Source organism: Sander lucioperca, chromosome 4, assembly GCF_008315115.2.
Source record: "Sander lucioperca isolate FBNREF2018 chromosome 4, SLUC_FBN_1.2, whole genome shotgun sequence".
Taxonomy (NCBI): domain Eukaryota; kingdom Metazoa; phylum Chordata; class Actinopteri; order Perciformes; family Percidae; genus Sander; species Sander lucioperca.
Window position 1 is genome coordinate 4839838 of NC_050176.1, and position 23001 is coordinate 4862838.

Below are 23001 nucleotides of genomic sequence, written 5' to 3' on the forward strand. Positions count from 1 at the left end.
GGTTGAGACGGAGTCAAGACCAAGACTTTGAGGGGTTGAGACGGAGTCAAGACAAAGACTTTGAGGAGTTGAGACCGAGTCAAGACCAAGACTTTGAGGGGTTGAGACCGAGACGAGACCAAGACTTTGAGGGATTGAGACTGAGACGAGACCAAGACTTTGAGGGGTTGAGACCGAGACGAGACCAAGACTTTGAGGGGTTGAGAACGAGACAAGACCAAGACTTTGAGGGATTGAGACCGAGATGAGACCAAGACTTTGGGGGGTTGAGATGGAGTCAAGACCAAGACTTTGAGGGGTTGAGACAGAGTCAAGACCAAGACTTTGAGGGGTTGAGACCGAGACAAGACTTCTCCTGTCTCCCTTTCTATTCACTTTCTCGGGAGTGCTTGGGGAGACAGTAACACATTTAAAATTAGAAATGAGTCGTTATTTAAGTCAGGTATTTAAAATTGTATGTATGGTATTTTTATGCATGTTGTGAATGTTTTATGTGGACCCCAGGAAGAGTAGCTGCTACACTGTTAGCAGCTAATGGGGATCCGAATAAAAGATTAAGAAGATAAAGTTATTGGTTGCAATTGAAGCAGGAAGTTTTACATCCAATCACAGTTATTATTAAACATAAATCAGACAATGCACAGGCAGTTAAGGGGTTTCCCTGCAGTTGTGGTCTTGTTCGGTCTTGATATAAAATCCAGTCCTCTTCATCTTTATCTAAAAATGTGGTCGGTTAAGAGACGAGACCTTCAAAAAGACCGATCTTAAGTTCAACACTAATGTCCAGACTCATATCGTAGTAGCCTATATGTAGTGAATTTAATAAAATGCATTAAGTGTTATTATTAATAATATTTAGTCAAAATATGCTTCCAGTGAATAATTTCCAGTGAGAAACATGCTGTTTACACACAGTATGGTGAAGCAGCTTTCTGTCATTATGCACCAAAGGTTTGGAACAAACTCCCATCACAATTAAGACAAGCAACATTTGCTGATAATGGTAAGAAACAGCTCAACACCTATATTTTAATGATTTTGCCTAAATTTAAATTTGCCTTGTCCTAACACCATTGCTTTTATTTAATATTTCTTTTATATTCTCAATTGCTGTATGGCTCTTTTTTTTATCTTAGAACTATTTTTTATCATTATAAACTTTTAGTATGATCCTATTTGGGGAGTTGTTTCCCATCAGTCGAGGGTCTGAAGATGGAGGATGCCGTTTGCTGTGCAGACAGTGAAGCCCCTTGAGACAAATTTTTGTGACTTGTGATATAGGGATACATTAATACAATTGATTTAGATGTATCTATGAGAACAATGCACATTAATCAACATTTCTTGCAAAATCAATTAAAAAATTGTTAAAAAAAAAAAAATCCTGTAAATGTGCCAGTGTTAGCCAGCTGGCTAATTTTCAATTGTTGTCCTAGTGACCTAGCATGCTTGTCTTTATGGTGGGAGGTTCTCTTAATACATCCATGGAGGAAACCCAGGCAAACAGGGGGAGAAAATGCAAACTCCACACAGAAAGGCCTGGACCAGGGATCGAACTCTGCAGGGCCTATTTGCTGTGAAGCAGCAGTGCTAACCACTGAGCCACCGTGCCGCGTTGACTTGACTTTGTTAAGCTCTGTTGTTGTTCTACGTTATTTCTATCAGTGCGTTAGTTCATTTGGAGGAACAAAAACAGATAAATTCCTTGTATGTGTTCACATGCTTGGCCACCAAAATCGAATCAGTTTATCCCTTAAGGTGTTCCTGAGGTATCATGTTCAGGAAAATGGAAAGAACCAGAAAACATAATGATATAAATATATATTACAAACTACGACAGAGCCTGCAAAACATATTTTGTTTAATCACATTCATACAGCACCAAGAGAAAAACAGCGGTATAGAAAGAGAGTTACAAAGTAGTGATATTCACAGAAATGTAGTGCTGAAATGGTTAAAACCTAACACAGACTGGCAATTAAAGTGACTATATGTAACTTTTAAAATGTAAATATGAAATTGTGTATTTTTCCATCCGATGATCATAAATGACCTGTAACAGGAAAAGAACGCTATTTTTATATAATTTTTCACAGATTTTGGAGTAACACTGGAAAAGCCTGCGTTAGTGAGTATCCAGCCATGTAAAAGGTCGCAGGAGATTTCTTTATATAAGCCTAATTTTATTCTAAATTTGTTTCAGAAGTTATCTACTGTAGTTATGGCTGATACTGGGGCAGGACCATCACAGAAAAGAAGGAAATTAAACAAAGAACAACTAGAAGCTAAAAGGGAAAGTGAAAGACAATGGGCGAAAGTCGGGCTTTCAACAGATGGAGACAATTACGGGATTGTAAATGATTCAAAAACGTCCCCAAATTGTCCCTCAGGTATGTAATATGTCTATTTCATTCATAAAATAACTTTACAATGTGCGATGTGATCTAGGCTAAGTATGCAACACTTGAAATGCAATGATGCATCTGTAACATATTCTCTCTCTTGTAAATGAATGGTTTTCTGACCTCCTGGTAATGCTAACTCAGTAATCTACTGTGGGCAATAAAGCACCATAAAGAAAAGCAGGGGTGGTAAAAACACTACCGCTGTTGTCCAAAGCAGCCGCTAGAATCAACACAAACTGAAAGTTACATATAGCCACTTTTAAAGTGATGGTTCGGAGTAATTTTACCCTAGGCTGCTTTGCACCTTGACCTCGAGCCAAACAACCCCCCCATTAGCTTTTTTCCCTTGTTATAACGTTGGTCGAGTTAGCGTTATCAGCTGGTTAGCTTAGTGCAGGCGCTAATGGATCCACGTTTGTATCTCGTAAATTACCCCACTAATAATGCCTGGAATGATACCAAACTTCTACAGTAGTACAAATAGTTTCTGTACTTATAAAACGAGGCATTAGAAAGTTTGTAACTACACAAGAAGTATATTTAAATAACACTTGCCTGATGGATACTCCTCTCGGCTGCTACTGTGCGATAGCAACCTATTGTACCTATTTGTACTACTGTAGAAGTTTGGTATCATTCCAGGCATTATTAGTGGGGTAATTTACGAGATACAAACGTGGATCCATTAGCGCCTGCACTAAGCTAACCAGCTGATAACGCTAACTCGACCAAAGTTATAACAAGGGAAAAAAGCTTGTGGGGGGTTGTTTGGCTCGAGGTCAAGGTCCAAAGCAGCCTAGGGTGAAATTACTCCGAACCATCACTTTAAAAGGTGCACTATGCGTTCCTGCATGACGTTACTTCTGTTGACGTGCCAAGTGAATTTCAAACAAAACGAGCAAGCTCGCCCCTCCCCCCATGTTTCCATAACTGTCATGACTAACTGACTAACTGTCACTAACCTCCACCCCCTCCCCCAACCATCTTGCCGGTGATTGGCTGGAGTGGTTTGTTGTATTTTGGTGCCTATCCTGTGCCTCTAGTGTTTGTTTGACGTTTACGCCCCCTGTGTTGTCTCCTGAGACCGGGCTTTTTCACAGTCTATTCAGGGGGCAGGAAGCTAGCGGATCAAGGAGAGCTGCCTACGATTTGAGATAAAAATGAAATTGCGCTGAAACCATGCAGGAACTCATAGTGCACCTTTAATGACACAAAAATATTATTTTAAGGAAGATATCATTTACTTCCAGTTCCAGTTCGATGATGATTCAGTACAAATCTGAAAATGTGACTCCAATACTAAATGGTTGAATGAATAAATGAATGTTGAACATGATAAGGTCCAAATGGTCTGTCGGGGCTCACGGCAGGTTCGCAACACTCCACAGATCTACGGAAAAAGGAGGAAAAAAATTATAACCACGCAAGACCAAACGACAGTTACTCAATGCTGCTGAACAAATTTCCATTTAAATCATCATGCAGCTTATGAAGACTTTAGGGCTGTACCGAATACTATTTTTTGAGCTTCGAAGCTTCAGTGCTTTTCAACAGTAATATTATTAATATATCCAAAGCTTAGGTGGCGCCAGCAGCGGCGGGGGAAACAAACCGCACCTGAAGGCAGCTTTATTTCACGGAAAATGAGAGAACAAAAAGAGACGAAGCGAGAGTTGAAGTGACTGCTTTGTTGTTGCAGGACACAAAATCCTGGCCAGTTCAGTGCATGTCTTTCGTATTTTAACCTCATAGTGTTTACATTTTTATTGCAGCTGCGACAGAGGCAGTGATGTTGGACAGCAATATGGACTGGTGAGTCTGATAGCCGCCGATTAACGGTATATGATTGTCCACAGCACTTTGATGTCGGGTTGCTTTTCTCCTAAAGTTAAACCGGACTCAACTTCCTGCCGCAGGCATTCAAAACAAAACGGAAAGACCTGCGTTTTATACACTGTCTGAAGACCGACGCAGTGTGTGTAAATGAATGCTTAGCCAGCCAGCGCCTCACTGTATTGGCATTATGCACGGCCATACCTATGTTTACCTTTATCAAATTGCCTGAAAACGACACCAGGCTGCTACAGTATAACCATACAGACCTCTACACACATCATACTGCTCGCTTCCAGCACACATTTACCCAGATTTTCCACTGGGCACGTCTGTGCTGCGTTCTGGCTGCGTCTTGCCTGCCTGACTCGCAGATTTTATTGTCTCTACTTTGTATTTTACAGAACAATCACGTGTTTCTGAAGCTAGTATCTACCTTCCACTCCACGCGCTCTTGTTATTAAACTCCATGTCTTCTCTTTTCTGGCGTCCTTATAAAAAAAAGATCGGTGATGTCTATTATGTTTTTCCACCTCCAAGATGAATTTCTCGTTCAAAACTTTAATTTGTTTAAAAAAGTAATGAATGAATAAATATTTTTAACTGAAAGAGACTTTTTATTGTTAATCGCAATTAATTGTACAGCAGAATTTGGAATTGTTAGAGCTCTAGCAATATGATTTCAGTAAGGAAGAGATAGATATTCTGGGATGTTTTGTGCGTTGGAATGTGTTTTACCCCTGAAATGGAGCATAATGTAACTAAACATATAATAATACATATCATCATATATGTACACACAGTATTCTCACACTTTAGTTTACTTACTTTAATCAATCTGAGGGGTCAGGAAGATGGCTGGCTGTGGCACTTTTTGCTTCACCTTCTGGTTAAATAATTCAAGCTTGAAATAAAAGAAATATAGAAATTCATAACACAAATGGTGATATACAATCACAGGATAAATGAGTACAAAAAAATTCTACTATGCAGGTCTGTACACCCCCTCCCCATAGGTACACCCATGAGGAAATATAAATGTTTAAAAAAAATCCCGTCTGAAAATGTTGAGAAATCCTAAAGATTCCTGGGCCTGTATTTATCAAGCATCTCAGAATCATTTAGAGTAAAGGAGTTATTTACTAAACGTCACTGACTTTCAGCAAGAAGACGTGTGACATCACTGTTGTACACTTTCAGAAGCAACGTTGAAAATATGATCATGTGCTACCGTCATTTTCTGACAGCTGCCATTTGAATTATTAGCGGAAATATCTGAAATGCAGAACTCTTTTGTGTATAGTAGGGCTGCAACCAAGGATGATTTTCATTATCTATTAATCTGCTGATTACTTTCTAGATTAATCATCTGTCTATAAAATGTCAGAAAGCAGTAAAGAAAAAGAAAATCCCAGTTTTGTCAAAGTCCGAGGTGATGTCTTTAAATGCCTTGTTTTGTCCAAAAGATATTCAGTTTTAATATGATATAAAACAGAAAAAAGGATATCTCCATATTTCAGAGGCTGAAAACAGCTTTTTCTGCCATTTCTGCATGAAAGATTACTTTAACGATTAATCAATCAACAGTTATTTAGGTTATGAATGCAATAATATGATGCCAACATTTTTAAATGGCTTACTGTAACTAATAGAAACCAAAAATACATATGCATGTAACACTGGCAACAGCCATTCACATGAATTTGACATAAATGTAAATATCTCTTAGTTTACAATTTTTTGTCTACGTTGATTGGGACCTGATCCACAAATGAACTGGATCACTTGGTGCTTGGCTCATGGCCCAACTTTTCAGCAAACTTAATTGAAATCCATCTTTTATTTATATATATATATATATATATATATATATTCATAATATATATATTTGATATATCCTGCTAACAATCGTACGGACTAATGGGACAAGACCTCGCTAACCTAACCTCCTAAAATGAGATGGATTAGGAAGCTGATAAAACCCAACACTCCACCAACCGTTTTCCTCAGGTTCGCCTTAATTTCCGTCTCTGTTGGCGGCTGTTTTTCCTCTTCCGACAGCTCGGCTTCCGAGTTATCTTCATCGAGCTGTAGAGCCTCCTCCACCGAATTTGCACTCTGTTTCTCTTGTTTTTCTGCAATTTTCTGTGCTTTTCGAAGCTGTTTTTTCCTTGCCCAGCGTTTACGTCTGCTCTTCAACTTCGACTCCGCGGTCCCCCTTCGCATTTTGCCTGATGTGAGTTGCTTTAAATTGCTCTCGGTGGTCTTAGTCTTGATGACCTGCAGGCAGCGAGGGCCAGAAACAGAACCGCTTTGGCCTTCGCTCTGAGACAGGTCTGGATTCACAAACCAGTTCATGTCTTCCAGAGATCGGCGATGAGGGTAAACCACGTTAGGTGCCACGACGGAGCCAGGAAAGGGACAGTAGGTGTTTAGTGGATAAGGACCCTCGCTGGGATAGAGGGAGGGAGGAATGGCATCCTGAGTATGTGTCCAGTAAGAGTCTGTAGCAGCGCTGTAAGTGCCGCTGTGGTAAGCAGTGTACTCCGAGTCCTGGGACAAACTGTAGGCTGAAAATTCAGAAAAAGCACTAGGGTGGGGCTGGGGATACGGTGGGTTTGGTGGATATGGATGTTGATAAGTAGAGATTTCTTCGAGGTATTTTCCGTCTCGGTCTTCGTCCTTGCACCTCTGTGCTTCTCTTCTGTCCCGGTTATGGTCTTGGTGTGTCGGTCCGTCACGGCTTTTTTCTCTCGAGTGGCTGCGTTCAGATCTTCGCTTGGAGTCTTTGCTGTGGGAGCACCGACGGCGAGAGGGGCTGGGACTAAAGTTTCTAGACCTAGTGGACCTGGAAGAGGAGGAAGAAGAGGAGGAGTGACTGTAATGCCTTTGGGAGCCCCTCTGCTGACTCTCCTGCTCCGCTCTGCGGTCAGCTCTTCTGTCGCCATGCTTCTTACCATACAGCCTCTCCTGAGTCCGGTCTGCTAGTTTGCTCATCTCTTCTACTTCCAGGCTCAGCCCCAGGGTTTTAAGAATGTTCTGGAGCTGTGCGCTCTGCTCATCCACCTTTGGTTTTTCTTCTTCGTTCTTCTTCTTGTTCTTCCCTGCCGAGGGAGACCTGGATCGACCATTTGCTTCTCCTCTGTCGTCCTTCTTTTCTCCATCATCAGGTAGGGTCTCATTGAGGGATCTCTCTTGACTGGGCGGGTCAGTCTTCCTCTCTCCGCTGTTGGTCCGACTGTGGCCTGGCAGCGACACTCCGCTATTCGATCGCTGGCTCTCGCTCCCGAAGGCTGGGTCGGACTTGTTCTCTGCAGCAGCGGGGTGAATGTTCAGGAGCTCCTCGCCTAAAGGAAGGTCCTCGCTGTCATTGGTGACGATCCTGCTGAGGAAGTCGAAATCCACGCCTTTGTTAAGCACGCTGAGGAAGAGCTGGAAACCCTCGTTGACGCCGTTCTCTTGCTTGGCTGGGGAAGTATTGCGTCGGATGGGAGGAGACGGTGGGGCGTCAGTGGCCTGGGAAAGGGGCAGATACACAGACACATTGCTTGTTGTTAAAACATTAATTTGTAATATCAAGAACTTATTGCAACCGGACAAGTTTTTTCATACTTGCTACTTTCTTTACTTGGGAGTACCAAAAGACAAAATTACTGTCAGGAAAAAGGCATCAACTCCTGAAAGCCTTTTTCTATCCACTTCACTTACATTCACTTCATTACTACTAGAGATGTTCCGATGCCGATACCAGTATCGGAAAAGCCTCCGATACCGCCTAAAATGCTGGTATTGGAAAGTACTGGAGTTTATGCAACCATCCGATACCACGTAATTTATTTATGTTCTTTTTCGGTTATGACTGACTGTCAAACTGGATAGTAAAAAAAAAGTTCTGTAGCATTTATTGTTTGCGTTTGTTCATGTTTCACAAAAAGTTTAACCTGAGCCAGACAATACAACAGTGACAGCAATCATATCCATACAGGGATAGTAGTACACTGCTGTTAAAACATAGTAAAATATATGTATTTTTTTTAAACACACTGGTATCAGATTTGGATTTTTGAGGCCAACACTGATATGAATACTTGAGAGTCTGATAATGATATCAGGGCTTTAAGTTAAGGGTGCCACGGGGACGGAAAATAAATCGATCAGAGACGATTAAAAATACATTTTGGGGTGAACCCCACACACACACACACACACACACACACACACACACACACACACACACACACACACACACACACACACACACACACACACACACACAACAAGGCCCTCCTTCTTGTATCAGGTTAGTGCAAAAATGCCAACTCATTTCATGGGTTTTTGGAGTCATTTCTGCAGCACTCTATTATCTCAACAGTATATGTTTAAAGTATAAAAACATGTAAAACGTTAAACCATGTCTGTCAAATCCCATCATTTTTCCTGGGTTTTACTTGAAAAAGATCCTGTAATTTCATGGGTGGATAGTAGTAACGGACCATAGTTGATCCGTGGTCCGTATGGATCAATTGTAAAGTTGAACCACAATACTGTTACATAAAGTAGGCTGATAAATCGCTATGGAGGGTTGCCGTGAAAAGAAACAGGCAAAGCAATTTTATGTTCACGTGAATGGCGCATGTTAAAATCTGGTACTAATATGGCACCGATGCCTAAACGACCGGTATCTACCGGACGGAATAGCAACGTGGATTTCGGTGCCACTTAAACACCTGCTCTGCTCTCTGATGCTCCGAAATAGACGTGTTTTTAGTGCTGATCTGAAAATGTATCTGATCCGTGACTTCAAACCGTGATCCAATCCGAACCGTGAGTTTGGTGATCCGTTGCAATCCTAGTGGATAGGTATTTGAGAAGACAGAATACTAATTTCATATGGGATTTTGTGTTTTCTCTTATTTACGTTTTTATTTATCCATTTTATAAATTTATTTTTAGTTGTATTTATGTGATTATTAATAATGAAAAATATTAATATAGTGTGAATGTGATGCCTATTTTCTACAAAGTAGGTGGCTCAAAAATATTACAAACCTCTCTGCTTGCTGGCAAAACACAGGGCTCACTACATCTGTGCTTCATGAGTGCCTTCACTCTGAGCTTCAGGGGATGGTCGTCCTGCAGCAGACCATCTCTGCTCAGCCTGGATGAGTTCATTCTCTCTCTGGGAGACCGCACCTGAAAAACAAGGAGGCAATGCAGTAAACACTAGGGCTGCACGATATGAGGATAATATCTAATTGCAATTATTTTAACTGCTTTTGCGATTGCGATATGATTCACGATATTGGAGGTCATGATCATTTTTGTATCATTATTTTTTTGTATCTCGCATTGCCAGACCTTCCTCCACGGCGCTGCGGAGTAGGGTCTGGCTAGTCCACACAGCATTCCGGGATGGGATAAAAACGTGCTCTGGTTTATTGGCATTTCTTTAAACTAATCACAATTGTCTTGGGCGGCGCTAAGCACCGGACACAATGATGGTGCCGCTGCAAAATAGCCTCGGGAAGGAACTTGTTATGGTGGAACATGTGTACGTTCAAAAGTTGTTTTAGTCGTGCAACAGAAAACTCAGATTGGACAGATAGTCTAGCTAGCTGTCTGGATTTACCCTGCAGAGATCTGAGGAGCAGTTAACCATAGTCCTCGTAAATCCACCAGAGTTAAGATTGCCAACACAAAGGCATTCCAAAGGACATCTGGCGAAATTTCCAGCGGCACCTGAACAATCCCAGAAGTGGAACGTCATCGATATAGACTACATTTACATTGATAAATATTTCAAAAATAATGTTTTTTAGCGAGGAACTGTAGTAAACAAAGATTTTTTTCTCTAGTCTGTAGGATACGATTTTTTTGGCTGGGACGTCTCTGCAGCACCACGATATTCAATTCAGAATGGTTTGACACATATTTGCCCTTTAACAAATCTTGCACCCCTCTGCGATTTGGATATTGCACTGGTCCGTATTGCGATTACAATAACATTGTGATTAATTGTGAAGCCCTAGTAAACAGTATATCTGGAAAGCAGTGGGCCTCTGCATGCTGCCTGCTGATTGGTTGATCAGATTTGTTAATCAATCAATCAATCAATCAATCAATCAATCTATCTATCACTCACCTTTGACAGGAAGCCGGCAGGATGTCGCTGCTGCAAAATGACATTCACCCTGTCTTTAAGAGTTGCTCCTTTGCATGCAGATGATTGTTCATTACAGGAAAAGTCTGAAGGTGTGGTCTTCTTCACAAGCGGTTCAACAGATTTCAGAGCAATAGCAGCTTTCTTAAGTAGTATCCGCTCCTCAATCTCTCTAAGCTCTTTTCGCTTTCTCGCCAGCTCTGGATCCTCTTCCTCCAGTTCAAGTGGCGCTCCATCTGGGTCCTCGACTTCTGACTCCTTTATGTGTAAGTTAAACGAGAGAGGAGGACTGACTCCCTCCCATCCCATGCTGCTTTGCCGAGCATCAAAAGTGTGCCTCGAGTATTCGCAGTAAGTGTCCCTCTCGTTATCAGTTCTTGGGGCATTCTCCATGCTGTTATTAACATAATTCTGGTGATTTGGGTCCAGATTTTTCTGGACTGTCCGAAGAATAGCGTCCCAGTCGACTGGATTCATCCTTCAGCCAGTCTCTCTCTATTACGGTTTATGCAGTCAGTACACTCTGTAAAGTAGAAACAATGTGGAGAAATTGCTAGATAGATTAGAACAGACCGGTATGCAGACTGTTACTTTACTGACAGCACAGTAACGTTAACCTTATTTAATAGATAATGTCCAACTGCCTTTTGGAGAAGTTCCACCTCGCGCGACTGTTGACATATTTTCAGTACCAAATACTTTAACTTGGCTCACATATTGACTTATTTTGAGGAAAGACTAAGCCTAGCATTTGATAACCTAACCACCCTTTTGGCACTGTAAGATGATGTCATGTTATTTGGCAAATTAAAGGTCAAACAAACAGCGAAGGCTAGCGTTAAATGCTGTTTTCAGATAGCTTAGCATGGCCGCTAACGTTAACAGACTGTTTACGTAGCTAGCTAGCTACGTTACTACAGCGGCTGAAACTAATGTTACCTCTTCCTCTGTCGCATCGTGGGACAACTGTTTATATGCGGTTATCTCGAAAATTAAGTTCTAGAACAGTGGAATGCCAAAACTGAGCTTTAATAAGCTTCAGCAAAAGACAAGGACAACCGTTGATGTTAGAAAAATAGCTTGAACTAAGGAATTTGGGCCAAGTATGCTCTCACTGCTTTGGTGGTGTTGAAAAGTGGATATTGACAGCGCCAGCTGCTGGACGGAGTACCAACACCTAAGTAATACTCAAATATTTCTCTCTGAAATGTAGTGGAGTAGAAGTAGAAAAGAAAAGACTGAAGTACTTTTTCTACTTGTACTGTATAAGCACCTCAAATTTGTACTTAAGTACAGTAGTTGCTGATCAGCATTAGTTAACACTGTTAATTCAGTTAACGTTACTTCATACATTCAATCAGTGGTGGAATGTAGCCTAAGTACATTCACTCAAGTACTGTACTTAAGTACAAATTTGAGGTACTTGTACTTTACTTTCTAGTCTGCTTTTATGCAAATTATATTTGACACTACTGCTTCTTAGTCCATCTCTGGCCAAAACCTTACCTATATTAAATGGTTTATAGGGTCAGACTTTCCATTTTGTTATTTTCCCCTATTAGCTCCTTTGCATAGTTTCCAAAAAAGCACACAAATCGCCAATATCATATTAAGTGATATAATCTTAAAACCTAAGGCGATTTCACTTCATTGTAATAAAAGCAACATGTTGCGTTGTCTTGAAAAAAACTGTTTTTAAGCTTTATCATTTCTAAAGAAAATCAACCCTGAGCCCATAAGCCATAGATATATACACCTGCAATTGCCTGCAGACAAAATCATTAGATTTAAAAAAATAAATAAAATAAATAACTAAGCTAAATCTTAAAAGGTCAAGTGTGGTTCTTTATTCATCGTCTCTGCAGCAGTGCCAGATTTAGCTTTGGTTCTTGAATGTCTAGCTTCTATGAGTATTGATTAATCTTCTCCTGTTGCACTGTAGTGCCATGTGAAATCTCAAACTGGTTGGAACTTGGCAGACCTTTACAGGAATTTTAGGAACTCTGCATTCACCTCTCTGAGCTTGTGTGAAGGTGTGACAGATCTGAAATGGAATTGATCCATTCCAAAATGTATTATAAAAATACATATAATCTATGTCAGCTCCTGTACCCCCCAAGTATACATACTAGGGGATCAGTTTGCAGCCGAGTGCGAAGCGGCTGTGATGAGGATCAGCACCTCTAAATCTGAGGCCATGGTTTTCAGCAGGAAACCGACGGAGTGCCTACTCCAGGTAGGGAATGAGTCCTTACCCCAAGTGATGGGGTTCAAGTACCTTGGGGTCTTCACGATTTGTGGGGACAATGGAGCAGGAGATTGGCAGGAGATTGGCAGGAGAATCGGCGCAGCGGGGGCGGTATTACATTCACTTTATCGCACTGTTGTGATGAGAGAGCAGAGCCAAAAGGCAAAGCTCTCGATCTACCGGTGAATTTTTGGTCCTACCCTCACCTATGGTCATGACTGAAAGAACGAGATCCCGGGTACAAGTGGCTGAAATGGGTTTCCTCAGGAGGGTGGCTGGCGTGTCCCTTTGACATAGGGTGAGAAGCTCAGTCATCCGTGAGGAACTCAGAGTAGAGCCGCTGCTCCTTCGCATCGAAAGGAGCCAGTTGAGGTGGTTCGGGCATCTGGTAAGGATGCCCCTTGGGCGCCTCCCTAGGGAGGTGTTCCAGGCACGTCCTGCTGGGAGGAGGCCTCGGGGAAGACCCAGGACTAGGTGGAGGGATTATATCTCCAACCTGGCCTGGGAACGCCTCTGGATCCCCCAGTCGGAGCTCGTTAATGTGGCTCGGGAAAGGGAAGTTTGGGGTCCCCTGCTGGAGCTGCTCCCCCCGTGACCCGACCCCGGATAAGCAGACGACGATGGGAAATGGGATTAACCTGCTTGGTATAGAAATGGATAAATGAAAATAACTGTTAACGTTCTCTAAACCACACTGTGTTGTATTCTAACATCCTGATTTGTCATATTCTGAGGCAGTAGGAGTTGCAAAGATTAATCAATACTCAATTAGTTGTCAACTATTAAATTAAATCGCCAACTATTTTGATAATCGATTAAGCAGTTTGTCATTTTTTTTATCAAAAAAAGTAAAAAATTCTGATTGCAGCTTCTTAAATGTGATTTTCTTTCTGGTTTCTTTACTCCTCTGTGATAGTAAACTTAATATCTTTAAGTTGTGGTGAAAAAAAACTAAATTACGTCGTTTTTCACCATTTCTTATCATCCCCTAATCGAGAAAATAATCGAAAGATGAATCGATAATGAAAATGATCGTTGGTTGCAGCCCTAGTTCTGTGCAGCCTGCCACTGAGGATCATTTCATGAGACATTTTGACTTTTTTGCACGACAGTCCCATCCAACGTCTTGCTTCTTCTGAGAATAGTTTTTTTTCTTCTTCACAATATATTCAAGAAAAGTTAGTGCAATAAAACGGTTCTTTGCCATGTACTTAGAATCACTGCCTTTAATATTAAGCGATTCAAATATTTACACAATCATGTTCTGTACGTGTACACAAAAGGACATGTCAACCTGACAAACGGAGGCTTAAGAGTAGAGCACATTTTGTTGTTGTGGGTCAGCCAAAATCCTCTGAAGACTGAACACTTGACCATGGTGCGGTTTCATTAGGATACAAGCTTGTATCCTACAAAAAAAAAAAAAACTGTGCGCAAATGTAATGAGCTGCAAAGATTAAACGATTAGTTGTCAACTATAAAATTCAGTCAAGTCATTTAATTTGTATTGCACAATTAAACGAACAACAGTTGACCCAAAGTGCTTTACAGGTAGAGCAGGGAAGGCAGAAACAGTATGCCTATAAAATTACTCGCAAACTAGTTTAGTAGTGATTTTTTTTATGAAAAAACAATGTAGAAATTCTCAGATTCCAGCTTCTTAAATGGGAATATTTTCTAGTTTCTTCTCTCCTCTGTGACAGTTAACTGAATGTCTTTGAGTTGTGGACAAAACGAGACATTTGAGGACGTCATCTTGGGCTTTGGGAAACACTGGTCCACATTTTTTTCTTCTTTTTCTTTACATTTTATAGACCAAACAACTAATCGATTAACCGAGAAAACAATCAATGAAAATAATCTGCAGCCCTAAATATAATTTTAACAATTATAATGTATCAAATCAAGGTGTTTAAACAAAATTTGAAAAACCTAAATCAATAAAACACTTTCTTTACACTGTGCATTTTTTATTAAGCATGTAATTGTGCTATGGGTATAAGAACAGAGCTCCAACACCCCCTGGAGCTTTGTCACTGTGGTCTGTTAATTACATTGTCTGTGTTGGCCTTGCTCTTTGTTTCTGCTAGACAGGTTTGCGTGTTGTTCATTTTCTGTGAGGGGATGTTCAAATGTGTTTTGTGGTTAAAACAGAACGCCATAAAAAGGCCCAACTGTTTATTTTATGGAGATATTTTACTATTCTCCAGAGACAAAACATAATTTTTCAACTATATCAGTCAGTCAGATATACACCCTATGCAACGCTCTTCATCCAGGTTGTTTGGTTTCAATAACCTGCAGACAGCGAGGCCTTGACAGAGTTTTGGATTTTTGTGTGGTGTTCATATACTGAGTCGGATTATTACCTGGCAGGTTCAAAAAGGGTGGATTGCTTGGATTGAGAAGGTGCCTCGTTTGAGCGAGTAGTGCGGGAAAGATGTTCAAAGGTGGGGCACGGGGGTAAGGGAAGAAGGGAGGCAGGCCAGGCATGAAAAACCTGGGTCCAAGGTGGGGCAAGTTAGGAGGGGGCAGAGCTGGGGGCAGAGCAGGGTATGGCAGCAGCGGTGAACAGACTGGGGAGTACTTCGGCATTACAGGTGTAGGGGATGACGTCGATAAAGTGTATGGGGAATTTTGAGAAAATGACTGACATGGAGCAGTACTTTCCTGGGAGTAAGTTTCACATTTCTGACTCTCCTGTAAAGTGCCACGGCTGCTATTCTGGCCATATCCGACAGCTTCATGCACCTGTACTTGTTGTACCTCGGTTTCATCCCTCTGAGCACTATACGAGTCTTTTGTCTGGTGATATTCCCGATTTACCAGGCTAAAACTAGATCTGCTCGATGACGATGATCTACTTTGCGGTCTCGGTGAAAACGCTGGCCTCGTGTCCCTTTCCCGGCTTCCTCTACGATGGCGCCCCCCGTCACAATCCTTCTTTCCATATAACCGCTCATGGATCCGATGTGACATTTGGCCCAGTTCTTCGGATCCTAAATCAATGCCAATGGCCTGTAGGACATCTTGCATTTGCCTGTGCTTGTGCTCCTCTTCAGGTGTCAGTGTTATCTTTCCCACCACTGAGGGAGACCGGGATCTACTGTTGGAGCTAAAGTAGCTTTGGTCTCCGTCAGCCCTTTGCAGAGACTTTTCATCAGACGGAGCGCGGCCCTCAGGGCTGACGGACCTGCAACGAGGCTTTGGAGACGCCAGTCTCTGGGACCTCTCGCACTCGCTCCAGTGGCTGGTATTTTGGTGGCTTCCCTGTTGCCCCCCAGCGTAACCAGGAGACCACGGACGATCGGTGTTCGTGAAAGAACGCGGCGAGCGTGGCCGATCACTCACTTCAGTGGCGGTCTGAGTCACTATCTTGTTGAGCATGGTGACATTCACACCCTTGTTGAGCACATCAAGGAAACGCTGAAAACCCATGGCCGACTTCTTCTGCTCAGGAACGGCAGCACTTTGGCCGGCGACGGCCCTCTCGAAAGACTGATGGGAAACACACACAAGCAAACGCAGTTTGTCAAACTACTATTAGCAGTCTTCGTTTGTCAAATCTATTTTTGTAGATGTGGAACCACCTGTTAGAAATTTGGAGCCATTAAATGTTAATTCTATAATCTTAAAAATTAAACAGCACTTTCTCTTATTTTATTTGATTAAAAGAAGCTTCTTTTAGAAGAATATTACGTCGTTATAGGCCAGGATGATTGGTTCACTTTTAAGCTGATGTCGGGAAGCTGTCTCTTAGCCTTTTACTAATTAGACCGTATCGAAAGAATGACTCACACTTTTCTTGTAACAAAAAAATTTAAATCAGTGTTAAGCGTGACTTATGCTTCTGCGGAGGCTCCACGCAGAGCTTTTGCTGTAGCCTACGCAAGTGGCAGGAAGTTTATACTTGTGCGTTGGTGTGTCGATCTCTTTAAGAGAACAGCAGGGCCGGCATGTGTGTGTGCACATGGGGTGTGGTAGAGGGAGTGACGGTGATTAGCTTCGGAGCGAGTATCGATTCTAGAGTCATAGTGGGAGAAACAAAGTGTCTCCCCTGTCCTTTCTGACGGTGGGAAATCTGTAGCAGGAAAAGTGAAGCCTCTAGTAGGGGGAAATGCAACGCTACCAAGCCAGGGCCGAGTGACGTGCGTTGTCCCGACATGTAGTTACATTTTTCGGGAGGTGAACGCTAGGGCTGGACCCGAATATTCGTTCGGTGGGTTGGTATTCGATTTGAAAATTTGACATTCGAATATTCGTTTTTTTTCTTTTTTTTTTGCACAACCTGGCATCCCCCTCCAAACGGTTCTCATTCGCGCTTGAATATGTTCGAAATACAATACATTTTTAAAAATGTAATCACATATCAGACAGTAATCAGACATTAGCGTCATGGACTCATGGCAGTGCGCTACCCCCCTGGCCCGTTTATGAACGCTAATCAGCACATCTGCGTTCATCAACCACCAGAACCGGACCGTGTGTGTGTGTGGGGGGAGAGAGAGAGAGAGAGAGAGAGAGAGAGAGAGAGAGAGAGAGAGAGAGAGAGAGAGAGAGAGAGAGAGAGAGAGAGAGAGAGAGAGAGAGAGAGAGAGAGAGAGAGAGAGAGAGAGAGAGAGAGAGAGAGAGAGAGAGAGAGAGAGAGAGAGAGAGAGAGAGAGATCGTTAACAAAATTAACATTTCAGCAGAGGTGTTCATTTTCATACAGGTTTAGTGGCTTGACGGTTAACGTGGAAGTAGGGGATTTGATTCGCGGGGTTATTTTGGCGACTTAATTAACCCGACCCAGGGTGAGTCTGATGAAAACTGATGTATCTGCCTGGTTCAGCTCTGAGATTTTCTCGCATTGCACCGCTATGTGAAGGAATAATCTCCAAGATTAGGCTACGTTATGTTCTGTCAGCTCACAGCAATTTAATACAATAGCAGGAAAAGAGTCCCCCCCGCTGTTCTAAAGCGTTCTGCATGTGGTGTCTGCTGATGTGCAGGTTACCTTCCCCCCAAACACGGACACATATATAAAGATACGTCTGGCTTTATTAGATAGATAGCCTGCCTATAAGTGGCATCACGCTCTGTCTGCACTTGTTGTGTGGTTGTGCTTTGCATGTGTGGGATTCTGATACGTCCTTAAATTCGGGAATTGTCGTTTGTTTATTCAAAGTCAAAGACAGTCCAAAGTAGTGCAACTTTGCCCATTTTTGTGGGTCTGAGGTGTATGCCACATTGTAGCTGCCAAAGCTCCGCTGCTCTCTTGTCTCTGGTCCTCAGGGTGAGAGGGGGAGTGGCCAGCGGCTAGAGCGGCAAAAGCCAATGTTTCTTTTAGCAATATATATTTAACGATATCTTTTGCATTTATAATCCAAACAACGTCAAACTTGGCACTGCACTTAGTCGTGCCCGTAGCAAGACACATGTCTAGTTTGAAATCCATTGGACTAACGGTTCGAGAGATATTCGCATACAACCCAGACAGACAGAAAGACGTTCCTGCAATTTATAGAGAGATAATAATATGTCCTCTCTCCGAAGCTTCGAATATTCGATGCTCATTACTACCGAAGCTTCGAAGCTCAAAAAATGGTATTCGGACAAGCCCTAGTGAACGCCAGGCAACAGCGTAGGGTCTGGTGTAGGCTCCGTACTAGAGGGCTGCATTGAGACCCAACGCAAATCTCGTGGGAGCGGGCGGTTTGAACTTTGCTGCAGGCGGGAACGGGCGGCTTAAAAAAAAAAAAAACACTGCGGGATCGGGATGTAGCCTAGCGACAGGATGGCGTCAATAAATGATGTGGAAAAGAACCTCAAACGAGGTCTTTATAACACAAAAACAAAGCAAGGAAAGTCTGACATTTGGAGAAGTTTCTCAATTGTTTGTGACAAAGATGGAAACAAACTGGACTTTGTTCGTTGTGACAAATGTGCAAAAATACTAGTCTACAACGGACACAAATCTGGCACCTCTGGGTTGAGGCGACACACCCGCTCTGTTCTCCCCGGTCAAAGTAAGCTGCTTTTCAAGGATAAACAACATCTCCCTACACACATTAAACAAGAAACTACTGAGAAATGTGTGGAAGTGTGCTGTCTAGACATACGGCCATATGACTTTGTCGCCGGGAAAGGCTCTGTTTACGTATTGCAACACTTTGTTAATGTCGCCGCTAAATATGGCAAATTTGACGTAAAAGATGTTTTACCTCATCCAACCACTGTATCCAGACATGTCGAGGGGCGAGCACAAGCACTGCAGGAGTCAGTGGCAGCGGAGATAAAGCCCATCATCGGAACATATGGATGTGCCATCACAACAGATATATGGACGGAGGATTACCATAAAACTTCATTCATATCCGGCACCATCCATTATACAAACAACAACTTGGACCTCGTTTCCAGGGTGTTATTCGCGGCTCCCTTCCCTATGGCTAATCATTTTAAAACTGCTGTTTTTCATGTGGTTTATCATGTTGTATTTTTTGCAAAGCAGTCTATTTTTAGGTGTCATGTGATGGTGCAAAGTTATTATTATTAATAACCTATAAAATGACGTGTTTTCTGATGCGGGACGGGAGAAGACACAAAATCAATGCATCTCTATTATTGTGCGGGCATAAATTCTCAGAGTTTTGCGGGAGCATAACACACACGTTGCGGGTGCGAGCGGTAATGGTCAGAAATTCGGCGGAACGGGATGAAGAAAACAGTCCCGCGCAGGGCTCTAGTCCGTGCCTCCACGTACTTACGTTAGTAGCCACGACATAGATTTAACGCAGTAGCATAAATCACGCTTAACTCAACCAAATGCATTCTGTGTGTGTGTGTGTATGTGTGTGTGTGTGTGTTTTGGAGAACACACCTTCCTCATAAAACATCAGCAAAAATGCAAAACAACTTTTTATGTTTTTTGTGCAATTGCCACATGTAAAATAAACCCACCTGCCCACTAGGTTCATTCAGGGGAAACCATGTTCTATTTTGACGATAATCCTTATGATCTGTGGAGGGGCCGTCTGTCCTCTCTCTGGGTTTGGCATAACTCTGTTTGATATGGAGAAAAGTTTAATTAAACTACAATAAAAAAAATAAACTGTCACAAACCTTCCACTGATGCTAACACAAAAATGTTAATTGTGACTTACCTTTGTAGAGCAATCTTGGGATCGTGTCCTCTCTTGTGAAACGTCTCGGCTCCTTTCGTGACCATCTCTGCCTTTGTAGTATCCAGACGATTGTCTGCAGTCATCAGGTTGTTGCCTATAGGTGAACTCCTCATGCCGATATCTGTGTTTGGAGTCTTGAGGTGTTTTCCTGTATTTGAAATCCTCTTCCTCTGGTAGTGTATGTTTAAAATCCTTGGTTACATGTGCACGTGAAAAACTGTCTGGCGATTGCCTTTTTGTTTCATCCTCAGGCTCACGCCTGTACATGTATTCATCCATATCATCTTCTGTACACCTTCTCCTTTTCTTCTCACAAGTACCCCAAACAGGGGAAGACACGCGTCTCCTCGCTGAGCTCTTTCTGCTCCAGTCTCTGTTCATTGCGTCTTTGCTGTACAGCATCTTAGGCGAGTCACTGTACTCTCTGCTTCTGCCTCTCCTCTCTGTGCTACTCTGTCCATCCCCGCCATATTTCTGATAGGAATCCTGCGCTATATCTCTGTGAGGTTCACGCCTTTCTTCCCATCCGTCATCATAGTCGTCCCACTGCCTTGAACTTTTGTCACTGTACTGCCGCCTGTGAGTGTACTCAGACCTGTTGGACTGCATCATCTCACAGCAACTCCAGCAGCAGAGTGGATGTCAAAGCCTGCAGCAAAAAAGAAAAGAAAATAAGCTTTAAAATCAGGGGGTAAAGATATCAGAATAATTGATAAGCCAAACCTAGGTCATATTAACAATATGTATCTCACATGGACTTATGAAAGAAAAACAGACCATGGAGGACCCACAGAATACATTTTAATCATACTAAAAGTAGATGGAAGTGATTACACTGTTGTGCACCCCTTCATTAGCTTTCAGTTGAAAACCTCCAGTCACTCTTGCACAGTATCAGAAATAAGCATTTAACATATTAGACCACATTAAAATATGATGTGAGTTTTAAAAGAGAGGAGTGTCTCTTCAAATGTGCTAAGCGGGACTAACGTAAATAGCTACATCGATAGCAGGAGTCTCAAACATAGTCATGAACTAACGTTAGCTAAATGTGTGGAGGTTTTCACTCCAAATTACAAAAACACATATTGCCTTCAACCGAAGACTTATTATTCCGTGTCACCTGCTGTAAAGTAAACGTTAGTGTTCGCACATAGCGTTAGCGACCACCGAGTTTGCTAGAGAGGTGGTGGTCTCAGTAGTTTTTGAGCTAGCTAACGTTAATGTTAACATTAGCTGGTTAGCTCTTCTGGCTGCTTGCTAGTAGGTCTGTTGCAAAGTAGCACAGGATATTTTGCTAGTTAGCTTTAGCGAGTACGAAAATACGAACCTCACAATTTATTAGCATCAAAAAGTGTTTCAATTATTTCCAGCTAAAAGCGACACATTTGCACTAACCCCCACGGCCTGGTGTTTAGAGACCTCAGCTTACGTGAAAGCTAAAGTGCAGCTTGGGGCCATTTTCTGGTTAAACTATTAACGTTAGCAATCATCAATTTAGCGCTGGGCAGCAACCTAGCTAGCGTTACATTAAAGTAACATTACCTTTTCCGTTGGACGACTCCACTTTCTTTAAGGGGAGGACCAGGGAAAATGCTGAAACTAGGTTTGGGAATTTAAACTGTCAAGCAAATAGCTAACATTTAGGGTTTTTTTACTGGCGCGTTGCGCCTCACCTCCACCGAGCTGTTCCTAGTCAGTAGCAAGAAATGTACATCACTGCCATCTCTTGGATGGAGTGTAAACAACCTAAGGGCCGTTGTACAGTCGCCGGAACCGAGCTCGCTTGTGCCCATTGACATACATAAAGGCTCGTGCCTTATTTTTTTTTATTATTTTTTATTTTTTTTAACTTCATTTCACAAAAGAAGCTCGTGCCTTATTAGAAATCCTGCCAAGTGCCAATGTGACGTCAAAATGACTTCGCCTTCTTCTTCTTGGGTTTTATTGGTGGCTGGCGAACTACCGTTTAATAGCGCCACATACTGGACTAGGTAATGTGTAATTGTAGGGATGTTTTTTTTTTATTATTTATTTTGCAGTAGATACTTTGACATGTCACAGTGGGAAAAGCACAAGTGTAAATAATACAATTATAAATGGCTGCTTCGGGTCCAGGGTCCTGGTATTGTGGTATTCTGTCACACTCACTGTCATGGGGCACTTGAATATAACTGAGCCATTGTTATTGTTATTGAGAATTTATTAATCAGGTAACATCTGCAAATTCAGAACGGTATGAAACACCCGAAACACGACAGAAATTGTAAGATAAACTTATACTCATTTTTAGTTCATTATGAAACAGGTTGGCCATCATGCTAGTGACCCTGTGAGGTAGCTCTGTGTTTGTCTATAAATAAATACAAGTTCATAGTAGTAGTTTAAGTTAGTATTAGTAGAAATATAACAGAGTACTGTAGAGTCCGTTTTTAAGAAAAAACTACCTGTTCTAGTTCAAGGCCACAGCAAAATCAAAAACGACTATTCAACATTCCATTCATCAAGTTTGCAATGTAATAGTGTTTGCGTGATTGCTCCGTCCTCAGAGTTCCTCCACATTTTTGAGTATCCTGCATCATCATGGCATGGGGTACTTTCCATAAAATCATCTCTCTATCATCTCTTTATCAGGATGCATAGTATCCAGGATACTATGCATCCTGATAAAGTTCCCTTGGTCTTTGGAATTAAAATAGCCCCACATCTTCACCATACCTAGAGATTGGCATTGTTTTATTTCAGTTAGCCTAATAGCTGGTTTGATTTGCATTGAGAGATGATCTTATGGAAAGTACCCCATGCCAATCTCTAGGTATGGTGAAGGGTATGTGATGATGGTGTAATTCCAAAGGCCAAGGGAACTTTATCAGGATGCATAGTATCCTGGATCCATTAAATAACTGGCCTTTAAAAATAAAAATCTGCCTGCCTCTATGGGAATTTAACATAGGGGTGTCTATACTTATGCCCCCTGTATTTTAAGGAAGAACATTTATTTATTTACGATACATTATTCATTCACAAAGAAAATTGGTGTTCTCAAAGGTTGGATTTTTCAATTTTTTTTCAAGTTTTTCAATTAAGGCATTAAGATCAATTTCCAAAAGATGATTTTTTTTATTCCTCTTCCCTTTAGTCAACTTTAGCAGGGGTTCCAATACTCATGAGCAGCACTGTATATACTA

The 23001-nt window shown here is 41.9% G+C and overlaps 2 protein-coding genes across 7 annotated transcripts; both read right to left on the reverse strand.

Annotated features, from left to right (window-relative positions):
- Window positions 1–2642: 2642 nt before the first annotated feature.
- On the reverse strand, window positions 2643–11582 carry LOC116039622 (zinc finger protein 318-like). Of its 3 annotated transcripts, none has more exons than XR_004897144.1 (7): window positions 11338–11582; window positions 10381–10921; window positions 9288–9431; window positions 6237–7754; window positions 5067–5142; window positions 3606–3795; window positions 2643–2661 (listed from the first exon to the last, which is right to left on the reverse strand). XR_004897144.1 is itself a non-coding variant. In XM_036000675.1 (5 exons), exons 1-4 carry the CDS (start codon window positions 10873–10875, stop codon window positions 5068–5070), a joined length of 2232 nt encoding a protein of 743 aa, XP_035856568.1. In that variant the 5' UTR covers window positions 10876–11563; the 3' UTR covers window positions 3588–3795; window position 5067. The 3 variants fall into 3 exon arrangements, 1 of the variants encoding a protein (XP_035856568.1); XR_004897143.1 differs by having other exon boundaries at window positions 11061–11563; XM_036000675.1 differs by lacking the exon at window positions 2643–2661 and having other exon boundaries at window positions 3588–3795; window positions 10381–11563.
- Window positions 11583–14446: 2864 nt separating this feature from the next.
- LOC116039623 (cyclin-dependent kinase 12-like) lies at window positions 14447–21597 on the reverse strand. 4 transcript variants are annotated; one of them, XM_036000676.1, is made up of 4 exons: window positions 21490–21597; window positions 19793–20462; window positions 19590–19691; window positions 14447–16144 (listed from the first exon to the last, which is right to left on the reverse strand). In XM_036000676.1, exons 2-4 carry the CDS (start codon window positions 20423–20425, stop codon window positions 14918–14920), a joined length of 1962 nt encoding a protein of 653 aa, XP_035856569.1. In that variant the 5' UTR covers window positions 20426–20462; window positions 21490–21597; the 3' UTR covers window positions 14447–14917. The 4 variants fall into 4 exon arrangements, with proteins under 4 accessions (XP_035856569.1, XP_031140405.1, XP_031140406.1 ...); XM_031284545.2 differs by having other exon boundaries at window positions 21359–21591; XM_031284546.2 differs by lacking the exon at window positions 21490–21597 and adding an exon at window positions 21246–21321.
- Between the last annotated feature and the right edge of the window lie 1404 nt (window positions 21598–23001).